Consider the following 14610-nt stretch of genomic DNA (forward strand, 5'->3'; position numbering starts at 1 on the left):
TCATACTTTACTGGAACTATTTAGATCTTGAAATTTCAGGTTCTTTGCTAACATCCGCGATATCATCACACAATAGGCGTACGACGTCCCTTGTCGCGATCTCTGTGTTCCTGCTTAATACTGCTGAGGAGGGGGCTCTGCCTCCTGAGCCGATCCTACTCCCTCTAAATCTCTGTTACTTCCCCGCACCTGGCGCTTCCTATCCTGGTCCTTCCTCCCAGCAATCCCACTCAGCTGACTTTTGACACACCTGTTTTTCAAACAGTCCACCTGGAATTGCCTTGTTTTTCTGCCCCTGGCTGAATACCTCTGCTGACCCTTTTCTAAATCCACAGCCTTTCTCGATGTTCTAGCCTTCTTCTCTCGGCAAACTCCTTCAGACCACTTCTGCCCTTGACCAGCTAACTTTGCAGCGCCACTGCTTGCCCTGTTCTCCTGACATTTAATGCAGACCGCAAACTCTGATGGCACATTGTCCCTGCATACCGTAATTCCCGCTACAAGCGGATTTTCAGGAAACTTCTCCACCATTAGTGGTATAACTTCATCATCAAAAATCATCGTTCGCTTTGGCATGTTAAGAACTGCTCTTTTGTACAAGTCGAACCCCAACAACATCATCTTCATCACCTGACTGCCTTCTTTTACTTTCACTGACTGTCACACACCTATCTGTTTGTGTTGCTTCTGACAGCATATGCTGCCTTCCTGTCACAGTCCTATGAGGACTGCCACAATTCACTTCTGGTTCTCCAACCGCCTCTTTTGTAACTCTTTGCCTTTCCACACAGCAAACCGCTCTGGTTCCGTCTGTATTATGGTTAGAACAATCACTGCTTACAACACTCCTGGCATTCTGATGCTGACCTTGACCTTCCAGACAATTCCTCTTCAAATGTCCTTTGCCTGACAACGGTAACATCTACATTCTGGGCAAGTTGGTCTGAAATGGCCCGTTTTACCACACTGGTAGCAAACGTCATGACCTAGTAACCGTCTATCACCATCGTTACGCTCCCTGGCCATTTCTGCTAACAACTTTTCCACCGTTTTCTTAACTATCGCCTCTACATTATAAATTAATAGCCACTTTTTTTGCAGGGAAAAAATTATAGACAAACTTGGCTTGTGTGTTATTCGCATGCACTTTCGCATTTCAATAAAAAATATAAAACAATTTTATAGCTATTTATTCTTCTTTTGTTCATGGACCACTTAAACACACTTTATTTTTCAATTATCGTTATTCATGGTTATCAAAAGTCATAAAACAGTATGTAGTTATTAAACATAAAGGAATAATGTTTTTTTTCTTCTTTTTTCCATTCGAATTCATTGCAAGTTTCTTCTAGTGCAAATCTGAATTTATTTTCAATAAATGTCATTATACATTCATCATATCACTGAACATACCATTGATACTTGTGTGAAATGCGCAGATCTATGACCCTCGGGACCAACCCGATCATATCGTGAATGCATAGTATTCACGGGTATAGACGATTTTCCAACTTCAAAATAAGTTCATTTGTGATTTTCGCCATTTCGGTAAAGGGAAACTACTCTCAGTGCTTCCTGTATACGCTAAAATCTAAGATTGCCGTTACATACCGTAAAAGAGCAAGTGTTTTTTTTATGCCCCCCGAAGGGAGGCATATAGTTTTTGAACCGTCTGTCGGTCTGTCCGCATTTTTCGTGTCCGGTCCATATCTTTGTCATCGATGGATGGATTTTCAAATAACTTGGCATGAATGTGTACCACAGTAAGACGACGTGTCGCGCGCAAGACCCAGGTCCGTAGCTCAAAGGTCAAGGTCACACTTAGACATTAAAGGATAGTGCATTGATGGGCGTGTCCGGTCCATATCTTTGTCATCGATGGACGGATTTTCAAATAACTTGGCATGAATGTGTACCACAGTAAGACAACGTGTCGTGCCCAAGACCCAGGTCCGTAGCTCAAAGGTCAAGGTCACACTTAGACATTAAAGGATAGTGCATTGATGGGCGTGTCCGGTCCATATCTTTGTCATCGATGGATGGATTTTCAAATAACTTGGCATGAATGTGTACCACAGTAAGACGACGTGTCGTGCGCAAGACCCAGGCCCGTAGCTCAAAGGTCAAGGTCACACTTAGACGTTAAAAGTCATTTTTCATGATAGTGCATTGATGGGCGTGTCCGGCCCATATTTTTGTCATTCATGCATGGATTTTAAAATAGCTACGCATGAATGTGTGACACAGTAAGACGACATGTCGCGCGCAAGACCCAGCTCCGTAGGTCAAAGGTCCTAAACTCTAACATCGGCCATATCTATTCATTTAAAGTGCCATCGGGGGCATGTGTCATCCTATGGAGACAGCTCTTGTTTCTTCAACAATTTTAATTTCATATAAATTTAATATTATTTTGATGAAAGAATTAATATAAAAAATCATAGATATTATGATACTAATTAAAGATCAAGTGTTATCTCCAACCTAGATCAAACTGTGAACAACAAAACTGACACGAGGTGTCACGCTAATTGCCGATAATAACTGGCCATTTAATAAACAGCAGACTGTGTTCAATTTTCATTAATTAATCGCCATTTTCTATCGCCAAAAATTGCATTTTAATCGACTTTTGAATAAAATAATCGCCATCTGGCGATAATGTCGATTGGCAGTGCGAGCACTGTTAGTTCATACTCGCACTCAATAAGCCTTTTGGCATGACCTACAAACAGTAGCAAAAAACGTCTCCAAATTTTTTATTACAGTCAGTATTTATTTCTTTTGCAATACTTACATTTTCTAATAAGATAAACTGTTTCCAGACAAGAAATTCCAGTTTCCTGAATGAGACATCAAAGCAACTGGAATGACTCACCTTCTGTACAGAGGAAGAAAATCAACATTAATCACAGAACTCGGAGCAGAAATTGGATGTGCTAGACCCATCTTCTTAAGCCATAGAACAGCTTGGCAGAAAGTAAACTTAAGGTCAAAAGAAACAGCAGATTCTCTGAAGGCATATTTGAGATTATCAAGGAAGCAGAAAATTGGTATGTACTTTTATTTTACATTGATTGATTGTTTTGGAGAAATTTCTCACAAATCATGTTAAAAATGCTTGATTTTCTTGCATTTTCAACTAGTCCTCCAGCCTTGGTAAGTAACTGTTGAGACCAAGGTCATATTCCAGTCTCACCTGGATTTGAGCCTGCAACTCTGCAGACAGGGTCAGTAGTCTGACTCTCTACCTCGATGACATTTAGGGCTTATATATACATGAAATGAATGTAAAAAAGAGTAAAACATTTAAAAGAAAAGGTTTAAGGAAATTACCTTTTGAAGAACATGTAATGAATTTATCAAATATAAACAAAACAAAAATTAATTCTGAGTAGTTAGTATCCTTAAGGCTTTTTCTAAGTGAAGTCTGTTTTGCAAATAACTGAAATATTTTAATGTTTTCAGGTATTTTGTGTGGTGTTGTGGTTGGAAGGTATGTTATTATTATCAACTGTTTATTCAGTCGGATAATTCTGCTGTGTAGTTGGTAGCAGGTTTTGTCAATGGGAAATACCGAAAATGTCCTATTTTAAGGCTATATAATTATTACACTACTTTGTTAATGTCAGAAACTTAAATTTCTATTCTGCATTTTATTTTGGTTCATCTTGATTGCAAAAAGGAAGTACTGTAGTTTAAATCAAGCAGTTTAATTAATTCAGGCATATAATAACAGTTGTTTACATTTTGCTGTACATTCTAATATTGACTGGAATTGTCAGTTAAACAAAAAGAAAAACAGCACTAGAATCTGCAATAAACAATGCTCGATGTATGGACCAGTGACAGAACATGTTGTCAGTTATGACATCAAAATGCTGTATGATGTCTCGTTCATTACTGCTTGTACAAATGAATATTTCAGTGATCATGTCAGAATGAAAATATACATTGCCTTCTTAAGTTCTTGTGGTTTATTGTTTGATTTACCATGACTTATCTTTCAGATGCTTGGATATTTAACAACTCAGTCTTGTGCCCTTGTGGTTCAGTTCTTATTCATCTGAAATCTAAATAGTCTCAGCTATAGCTATTAAATGGTATTAAAAATTCTAATGAAACTTTACACAAAATTTAAAATGTAAAACATGATGGAAAGGTGTGTCACAAGTCAGATGTTTTGTCTTTGAGGTCACAGTCAAAGGTACTAACCCTAACCTTCACTGTAAAACAGTTTAAAAAGATTTATTAAGGCCTAAAAATTAGTATTGATACAAAATGAATAATGCACACAGAATTTGAGAGTGACTCAGTCACAGTAAAGTAATAAATTTTTCATTACAGTGATTCAAATCAGAAACTTTCTTCATTGAATTTTTCAGTGCCTGTTTTGTGACGTACCAGGTGTGGACATTAGGTAAAAGGTTAAAGGTGACCGGCAATGTGCATGAAATAGAAAGAGAGAGAGAATTTTTCTACCCAAAACAACCACTCAAACTCAAATATGAGGATGTGTGTAAGTTTGTTTTTCAACATTTGCTAATAAAAAATGCATGTTATACATGTTGTTGATTTTGTGGTCATGACAGTCCATGAATTTAAATACAAATGAACACACAATTCGAATTAATTTCATCTTTAAAATTTTAAAACCAGGAACACTTGCTGTTTTACTAACACCACAAAATGTTAGGCCAACTAAACTACCGGTAAAAATTCTGTCTCTATTCTGTTTCTATAAGAAATATGAAATAAACAAAACAAAACCATCAGGACCATGCTTGGTGGTCACTTCTTACCACGTTGTGATAACAACTTGATTCAGTTGTAATGCAGGGAGCACATTGATTTCTAGCTCACTTATTCTAAAAATTGTAAGTCATCTACTCATTTGATTAAATTTTTGCATGCTGTCAAGCTGTATATCAGCAGAAGCTATATGTATTGGATTGAAACTACATAATACAAATGTACCTCCCAGTCAGCTATTAACTTTTATTTGAGTTTTATGTGCAACTTATTGTCAATCTGTATCTCTGAAACAACTACATTTTTAGCCCACCATCATCAGATGGTGGTCTATTCAAATCATTCTGCGTCCGTGGTCCGTCATCTGTCCGCCCGTTAACAATTTCTTGTTATTGCATCTCCTCAGAAACTACTGGGGGGATTTTGACCAAACGTGGACAGAATGATGTATTTTACCCTAGTTGTGTCCCCCTGAAAATCAGACTGGTTCAACAATTTTTGAGTGAGTTATGGCCCTTTGTTTATTTTTATAATTTACATAGAGTTATATAGGGAAAAACTTTGAAATCTGTGATCTCTTGTATTGAATTGAATCTTTACTCAAGGCACTGTAATCAGCAATTATAAATTCATAACCAAGTTAGATAACTTTTGGCTGGAATGAGTTCATATTTCCAAGAAAACTTGGTTGAAGTTTTTCATGCAATTAACTGTCAAGATGTTTGTGAGTAACAGCTGAAATTACACGCATGGTATCCATCTTATTATGATACTTATATAACAAGTTAGAGAACTCTTAGTTGAAATTAAATCAAGTTATGGCCCTTATTCGACTTAGAAAATTTGTTTGAAGTTGTTTTTCTTCTGAGTTTTGTAATGAATTGTATTAAGATAGTCTCATATACTGAAAGTTATGGCTCATTTGTCTAACAGTTGAACAATCTGTTGTATGGATAGTTCTGGTGGATTTTGTAAAATTAATGTTTTCCTTTATATTTCAGTTTCAGAGGACATCAAGAGAAGGGTAGATTACAACATTGAGAAAGCTAAAAGTAAGTTATTGACATTTTGTGCAGCAGCTTCTAAAAGGCTCATAATGCTTTTGTTTATAATGTCGCTAGTACCACATTTTTTTGTTGTGAACATAGAATGCCTTAATTTCTTTTTAAATCCCATTTTACGATAGTTTGTATCCTGACGTATTTCTCTAAGGTTTGAAAATAAGTTCAAAGTGTAGAAGTATTACTGAATCCATTGTTTTAATTACCTCCCTTTATGGTTTTGGCAGTACAACTTACCGTAATATATGCAATATCAAAATTTAAAGTTGTAGTGCTTTTCTAATTATACATATCTATTTGGACAACTGCTTTATCTGTTTTTAGCATAAAATTTAAAGCCTTATGGAGCTTAAGGTTTTTTTAAAAAATAAACAAGCTTTAGTTTCAAGCCTAAGATTGAAAAAGAAATTTCGTTTGCAGGGAAGATTATTCCATGGGCACAGTCAAAGACAAGAGATCCAGCCATACTGTTGAAGCTAGCAGAGTCAAAAGACCCTGATATACGTCGTAGAGGTCTGAGAGCTTTGATAACTGACAATGACTGGGAAGGTGGGTCAAAAAATTTAATTTTGTTATCATACACCATGTTTAGGCAATTTATTTAAGTTAGGACTCAAATTTGACAACTGATTAAATCAACTGTTATTTAATATGACATGAAAACTTCTCTTTGGTTTCTTTGTTAGCTCACCTGAGCACAAAGTGCTCGGGGTGAGCTATTGTGATCGCTCACCGTCCGGCGTCCGTCAGTCCGGCGTCCGTCCGTCCACACTTTCCTTTAAACAACATCTCCTCATAAACCACTAAGCCAATTTCATCCAAACTTCACAGGAATGTTCCTTGGGTGAAGCTCTACAAAAATTGTTCAAAGAATTGAATTCCATGCAGAACTCTGGTTGCCATGGCAACCGAAAGGAAAAACTTCAAAAATCTTCTTCTCAAAAACCAGAAGCCCTAGAGCTTAGATATTTGGTGTGAAGCATTGCCTAGTGGACCTCTACCAAATTTGTTCAAATCATGACCCCGGGGTCAAAATTGACCCCGCCCCAGGGGTCAAAATTGACCCCGCCCCAGGGGTCACTTGATTTTACATAGGAAAATCTTAAAAAATCTTCTTCTCAAAAACCAGAAGCCCTAGAGCTTAGATATTTCACATGTAGCATTGCTTAGTGGACCTCTACTAAAGTTGTTCAAGTCATGACCCTGGGGTCAAAATTGACCCCGCCCCAGGGGTCACTTGATTTTACATAGGAAAATCTTCAAAAAATTTCTAAAAATAAACCAGAAGGCCTAGAGCTTCGATATTTCACATGTAGCATTGCCTAGTGGACCTCTACAAAATTTGTTCAAATTATGACCCCCGGGGTCAAAATTGACCCCGCCCCAGGGGTCACTTGATTTTACATAGGAAAATCTTCAAAAATTTTCTGAAAATAAACCAGAAGGCCTATATCTTAGATATTTCACATGTAGCATTGCCTAGTAGACTTCTACAAAATTTGTTCAAATCATGACCCCTGGGGTCAAATTGGCCCCGCCCCAGGGGTTACTTGATTGTACATCGGAAAATCTTCCAAAAAAATATTTTGAAATAATTTCACACAAATGGTCCTTGTGTGACCCTCTGCCAAGATTGTTCAAATTATTTTGATTCCTCAAAAAACATGGCGGACAGAGAGCGTGGTCTATTTTCCCTATATGTCTATAGTGGAAACTTTAAAAATCTTCTTGTATGAAACTGTTGACCGGATTTTAAAATAATTTCACCCAAATGGTCCTTGTGTGACCGTCTACCAAGATTGTTCAGTTTTTTCCGATTTGTCAAAAAACATGGCTGTCAGTGGTCATTTTTACTTTTATGTATATAATGGAAATTTTAAAAATCTTATTGTATAAAATAGCTGGCTTGATTTTGAAATAATTTCACATAAATGGTCCTTGTGTGACTCTCTACCTTTACTGTTCAAATTATTTTGATTCGTCAAAAAACATGGCCGCTAGAGGACGTGGTCACTTTTTCCCTATATGTATATAGTGGAAACTTTAAAAATCTTCTTGTATGAAACTATTGACCCGATTTTAAAATTATTTCACACAAATGGTCCTTGGGTGACCGTCTACCAAAACTGTTCAATTTTTTTCTGATTCGTCAAAAAAACATGGCCGCTAAGGTCAGTGGTCATTTTTCCCTATATGTATATAATGGAAACTTTAAAAATCTTCTTGTATGAAACTGCTGGCCTGATTTTAAAATAATTTCACACAAATGGCCCTTGTGCGACCCTCTACCAAGAATATGATTTATTAGCAACTCTGTTTTACTTTAATTTCCCTGACTACATGTAATTGATAGATGCCAAGTGAGTTAATATAGGCACAAAAGTCTGCAAATGTGTTAGAGGTCACAGTTTTCAATGGATCTTTCAACTTTTTGATGTCTTTTTGTCATTGCATTTTATTTCTTCTATTTTTTTTTCAGATGCATCCTGTTATACAAGGAGTTCTATAATAATATCAAATTATGCATACTTGAGATTTCGTAGTGTACCAGGTGAAGTGCCATGGGTGACATGTTAAAACTATTGATGTCCACTTTTTCTTTTTATGACTGAGGATTTGAAGCAATAAGTTTTTGCTTCTTTTATTTTACAACATAGTAATCTTTTAAAAATGTATCACAATTAAAGTGCTATCACTGTCACCCATGTATGAGAAAACCTCTTCCTGGAATTTAACTGCCTGGCTGATCACAGTGTCTACTTTTATTTCCTTTTCAGATACTATTTTAACTATCTATAAATATTTTAGAACATTAAAGAATAGAAATGATAATGATAATTAATTAGATATTTAAAATAATTAAAATAATGTGGGGAAGTTGGCAGTTACTTGCGGAGAACAGGTTAGTACTGGTATAGAATCCAGGAACACTGGTTAGGTTAACTGACCGCTGTTACATAACTGAAATACTGTTGAAAAACGGCGTTAAACCCAAAACAAATAAATTAAAATAATATAAATACATATGTAAATCAGTCAAAAGTTTATTTGTTTTTGCAATTATGTCTAGTTTATTTTTATTATGATTCCATTAAATACCATATTTTTCTTTTCTAGGCTTACATGAATTATATCAAGGATTATATTCCAACAAACTATAAACTATAAATATTTGTGTTATTGATAGTGACAAGTGAAAAACTTGTGGATTAATAGTGTGTGGCATAACAATAGTGTGGATTTAGTGTGGATTTTATAGTCAAGACTGGATTTTGTAGTGATACACTAGTAGGAGATGCCTAGAGGGAAGAACTGGAGAAGAGCACTGGCAAGGAAGGCAGTGATTCGGAAGAATGATGGAGAAAATGGGCGCCTGATTAACTCAGATGGGGGTGGAGCCCGCCCCATTAGTCCTTTATTTGATAAAGGACCATCTGAGTGCATTGATAATGAGCTGGAATTTTTGATTGATATTGAGATTGATAATGAGCCTGAAATACAGATTGATAATGAGACTTGTACTGAGCCTGAAATTCAGATTGATAATGAGACTGGTACTGAGCCTGAAATTCTGATTGATAATGAGACTTGTTCTGAGCCTGAAATTTGTTCACTAAATAGAGTTGAAAATGTGGATCAAATTTTACTAGATCCTGTCATTATGACAGTAGAAAATGTTGCATCAGTGAATAAAAATGAAACTCTGTATTATGCTCATGCTGTTAAATCTATGAATGAAAGTAGTAGGTCAGTAATATTTGGTTCTTACCATCAAGGTGATGTCAGATTTTCTGTTGATTCAAGAGGAAGTCAGTGTACTATCAATGCATTGTGTGCTTTAATTTATGCACAGTATTCTAATTTTTCATCAAGAGAGTTATTAGATGATGTGCTTAATACAGGTGATCAGATATATAAAAGTGTTTTAAACACCTTGAAACGTCTTGAAAAATTTAGACACAGATTGCTGAGTCTAGACGAAATTCCAGATAAAGTAAACGTTCTATCAAGGCTTGTTTGTGTTGAAAAGGCAGACATTATATCAGGAGTTGCTGTTGAACAGTTTGGCAGTTCTGCTTTACCTTCTTTACACCAGTCTTTACATACAGCATTTCAAAATGTACAACATGTTTTGGTGATGATTGGAGCAATTTGTTCAGCAGTTTTTGTCAAAGATGACTTGTTCTGGCTTTTTGATTCTCATTCACATGGTAAAGATGGGTTGTCTAGTCCTGATGGTAAATGTATGTTGATGTCATTTATCTGCCTAGATGATCATGTTACCTTTATGTATGCTATGTATAGTAGCATGAAGATTGATCTGTCTTGTCAGTATGAAATATTGCCGTTGCGATTAGCTGTCTCAGGTGGTGAAAGTAGTAATGCCTCAGATCTATTAGCAAAATACTTTGAAGATCAAGAGATAAGAAGAGATCATAAAATGAGTAAGCAAAAAAGCAGTCTTATGCAGAACTCGGGGGAACAAGAAGATTGGATTGTTGTAAGACATAAAAAGAAAGATAGGAAAGAGTACTTTAAGAAATTTAAACAAGCTAAAAGAACTAATCCAGAGTTTAAAGAAAAAGAAAGAGAAATCCAGGCAGCTTCAAAAAGAAAAGCTAGAACTGAAACACAGTTCAAAGATAAGGAAAAAGACATGCAGAAAATTTCAAAACAAAAAGCAAGATCCGACATAGATTTCAGAAGTAAAGAAAAAGAAATGCAAAAAACTTCAAAACAAAAAGCAAGATCCGACATAGATTTCAGAAGAAAAGAAAAAGAAATGCAGAAAACTTCAAAACAGAAAGCAAGAGCTTTAGGTTACGCAAACAAAGAAAGAGAATCAAAACAAAAAGCTAGAGTTGATGATGAGTTCAAAAATAAGGAAAAAGCAATGCAGAAAACTTCAAAGCAAAAAGCTAGAGTTGATGTAGAGTTCAAAAATAAGGAAAAAGCAATGCAGAAAACTTCAAAGCAAAAAGCTAGAGCTGATGTAGAGTTCAAAAATAAGGAAAAAGCAATGCAGAAAACTTCAAAGCAAAAAGCTAGAGTTGATGTAGAGTTCAAAAATAAGGAAAAAGCAATGCAGAAAACTTCAAAGCAAAAAGCTAGAGTTGATGTAGAGTTCAAAAATAAGGAAAAAGGCATGCAGAAAACTTCAAAGCAAAAAGCAAGATCCGACATAGATTTCAGAAGTAAAGAAAAAGAAATGCAGAAAACTTCAAAACAGAAAGCAAGAGCTTTAGGTTACGCAAACAAAGAAAGAGAATCAAAACAAAAAGCTAGAGTTGATGTAGAGTTCAAAAATAAGGAAAAAGCAATGCAGAAAACTTCAAAGCAAAAAGCTAGAGTTGATGTAGAGTTCAAAAATAAGGAAAAAGCAATACAGAAAACTTCAAAACAAAAAGCAAGAGCTGATGAAGAGTTCAGAAGTAAGGAAACCCTTGTTCAGAGAGCCTCAAAAAGAAGTGCTAGAATGAAACCTTATGTGCTAGAAAAAGAAAGGATAACAAAACTAATATCTCGTTCACATGCTAGGACAAAAGAAAGATACTTACTTAATGATAAGACCAGAAAAGCTGAAAAGCGAAAGAAGCCTGATTTTAGGCAAACTGAGAACATTGCTGCTAAACGAACGAAGCAAGGAAGTGACATTGAGAGTTGCATCTCACTATTTCATGAAAGCATAAAAGTTGGACCTCAGTTTATCTGCACTTGTTGTAAGCAGACCTGGTTTAAGCAAAGTGTTTGCAATATTAGCAGCATTAAACGTGTTATTGATTCCCAGCTTTTGACTGGGACATTGTCTATTGATGGTTTAGAATGGATATGTACAACTTGTAAAACCAGTCTTTTAAAAAAAAAAGTTCCAAAGTTATCTGTAAAGAATGGTATGAGTTGGCCTGAAAAACCGAATGAGCTTCATTTGCATCCATTGGAAGAAAGATTAATTTCTTTACGTATACCATTCATGCAGATCAGAGAGTTGCCAAGGGGTCGTCAGTATTCTGTGAAAGGGAATGTTGTCAATGTTCCTGTTGATATTCAACCTGTTGTAAATGCACTTCCAAGACCATTTGATGAAAATGTAACAGTAGCTGTTAAATTGAAAAAGAAATTGTCATACAAATCCTGTGCGTTTTCAGAGAATGTGCGGCCATTACGTGTTTTAGTAGCATTGCACTGGCTTAAGAGAAATAGTGACTTCTACAAAAACTCAACAGTGCTAATAGATGAAGAATGGGCTGCACATGTAACAAAAGACTGCGAAGATACAGTGCAAGAATTTTTTTCATCTGATATTACAACACCTGACAGTTTTACAAAAAAAGACAAAAATGTTATGTCTGCTTTTCAAGGTGAAAGTCTAGAAAATTCAACTTATGATTCAGATGCAGAAGAAAACACACAAGAAAATGTAGGAAACATAGACACTCTTCTTGATGATGCAGATATTGAGAATAGAAACAATACATTTACCTTTGCTCCAGGAGAAGGTCAGCGACCTCTTAGTATATATCAAGATACAGATTCAGAATTTTTATGTTTCCCAACCATATTTTGTGGACAAAGGAGAACTGACAATGCAGAAAGATTAATCCCAGTAAGCTATAGTGATATTGCTAAATGGGAACTGAGAAGCAGTGATAGACGAGCAGCCAATAGTGTACCAAATATATTTTTTAAATTGAAAAAAATTCAAATGAAGCAACTAAATGACAAAGTTAATCTTGCTGTTAGAAGAGGTAATTTTGAAAAGAAGAAATTGACAGCAGTTCAGGCTAGAAATTCAGACTACATGGATGACATGGTACAAAAAGATCAAGGATATTACATTTTCAAACAGCTTAGAAATTCTCCGTCATATTTAGAAACAAGAAAAAAAGATATCTTTGCAATGATACGACAACTTGGTTTGCCAACTTGGTTCATGTCACTTTCATCTGCAGATACAAGATGGTCAGATTTATTGAATATGTTATCAAATCTTAATGATGGCATTGAATATTCTGAAGAGCAGATAAACAATTTGACGTGGGAACAGAAAATAAAGCTGATTCAAAAAGACCCTGTAACATGTTCTCGATATTTTGAGCATAGGGTTCAGCAATTTATAAAAATTGTTTTGAAAAGTTCTCACAATTGCCTTGGTTGTATGACAGACTATTTCTATCGAGTTGAATTTCAACAGAGAGGTTCTCCACATATTCATATGATAGTTTGGGTGGAAGATGCTCCCAAATATAACAGTAGTTCCAATGAAGAAATAACTGCATATGTTGACAAGTATTTGAAATGCTGTTCAGATGAAATACACTTACAAGATTTGATTCAGTTACAAATTCATAAACATTCAAGGACCTGTCACAAAAAGGAGGATAAAATTTGTCGATTTGGTTACCCACTTCCACCATTAAATCAGACAATGGTTCTAGAGCCACTTGAGTCAGATGTTGACAAGTACAAGAAAATGTACAAAAAGGTACAAGAGAAAATGAATTCTGAAAAAGATGGATTAGATATGTCGTATGAACAGTTTTTAACTGAATTTTTGGAAATGACAGAGGAAGACTATATTAAGTGCATACGAAGTTCTTTAAAAGCATCTAAAGTATTTCTAGAAAGGACACCTAAAGATATTCGTGTAAATTTGTACAACGAGGCAGTCTTAAGAGCCTGGAAAGCAAACATTGATATTCAGTTTGTATTAGACCCATATGCTTGTGCAATGTACATTGTATCTTATATTAGTAAATCACAGAGGGGAATGAGTACATTATTGCATGCTGCTGCAAAGGAGGCCAGAAATGGAAATTTAGATATAAAGAGACAGGTTCGACACATTGGAAATGTATTTTCAAATAGTGTTGAGGTTAGTGCCCAAGAAGCAGCTTACTTAGTACTTCAAATGCCTTTGACTAGGAGCACAAGAGATGTAGTATTTATTAACACGTCACAACCAAATCAGCGAATACAGGTTCTCAAGACAAAAAGTGTATTGGACAAGCTGCCAGATTCTTCAACAGATATTGTAGCTGACAATATCATCAGAAGGTATTCAAGAAGACCAACGTGTCTCGAAAACTGGTGTCTTGCTGATTATGTATCACAGTTAGAAGTTGTCTATCCAAATGATGATGATACTCCTCCTACTGACCAAGATGTGAATGATGATGATAACATGGTTGAACATGAAGTATTCAATGATAACCAAACTCTCTTGATACTGAAAAATGGTATCAAAATTAGAAAGAGACAAAACCACAAAGTTATACGTTATGTTCGATTTAATCTCAAATCAGATGAAGATAATCATTTTCGAGAAAAACTTCTTTTGTTTCTGCCATGGAGAAATGAAATGACAGATTTGACAGCTAACTATGAAACTTATAAGGAGCATTATGAAGCAAAAAAGCATCAAATTGACAGCAAGTGCAAACTGTATGAACACCATGTTGAGAAGCTAGAAATGGCTCGGGAAGCTGCAGAAAATGACTTTGATGCGTATGATGAAATAGCCCCAGAAACACAACAAGTTGAAGCAGAAACAGCTGAGGAAGAGTCAGTTGAATCTGAGACATTTGTTTATTTCAATCCTGATAGAGCTAATGAGCAGAGAGAATATGATATTGGTATTGAACTAGGAAGCTGTGCTTCATCTGCTACAATTGATGTAAATGAAAATGTGATGCCAGATGAACACTACAGAGAACTTTTGAGATGTTTGAATACAAAACAAAGACACTTCTTCAACCATGTTATACATTGGGTAAAAACAAAAGATGTGCCATTGTAT

General features: G+C 35.5%; 1 protein-coding gene across 3 annotated transcripts in view; it reads left to right on the forward strand.

The window, feature by feature from the left end:
* The window catches only part of LOC123547420 (protein SERAC1-like), a 59016-nt gene that overhangs the window by 4156 nt on the left and 40250 nt on the right, over positions 1-14610 (forward strand). For all 3 annotated transcript variants that reach the window (XM_045334507.2, XM_053551670.1, XM_045334506.2), the window contains exons 2-6: positions 2826-3053; positions 3469-3496; positions 4386-4519; positions 5754-5804; positions 6234-6362. In XM_045334507.2, the coding sequence (XP_045190442.2) occupies positions 2870-3053; positions 3469-3496; positions 4386-4519; positions 5754-5804; positions 6234-6362 (526 nt within the window). In that variant the 5' untranslated portion in view covers positions 2826-2869. The remainder of the gene's footprint in view (positions 1-2825; positions 3054-3468; positions 3497-4385; positions 4520-5753; positions 5805-6233; positions 6363-14610) is intronic.

The sequence above is a fragment of the Mercenaria mercenaria genome, chromosome 9, assembly GCF_021730395.1.
Source record: "Mercenaria mercenaria strain notata chromosome 9, MADL_Memer_1, whole genome shotgun sequence".
NCBI classification, from domain to species: Eukaryota; Metazoa; Mollusca; class Bivalvia; order Venerida; family Veneridae; genus Mercenaria; species Mercenaria mercenaria.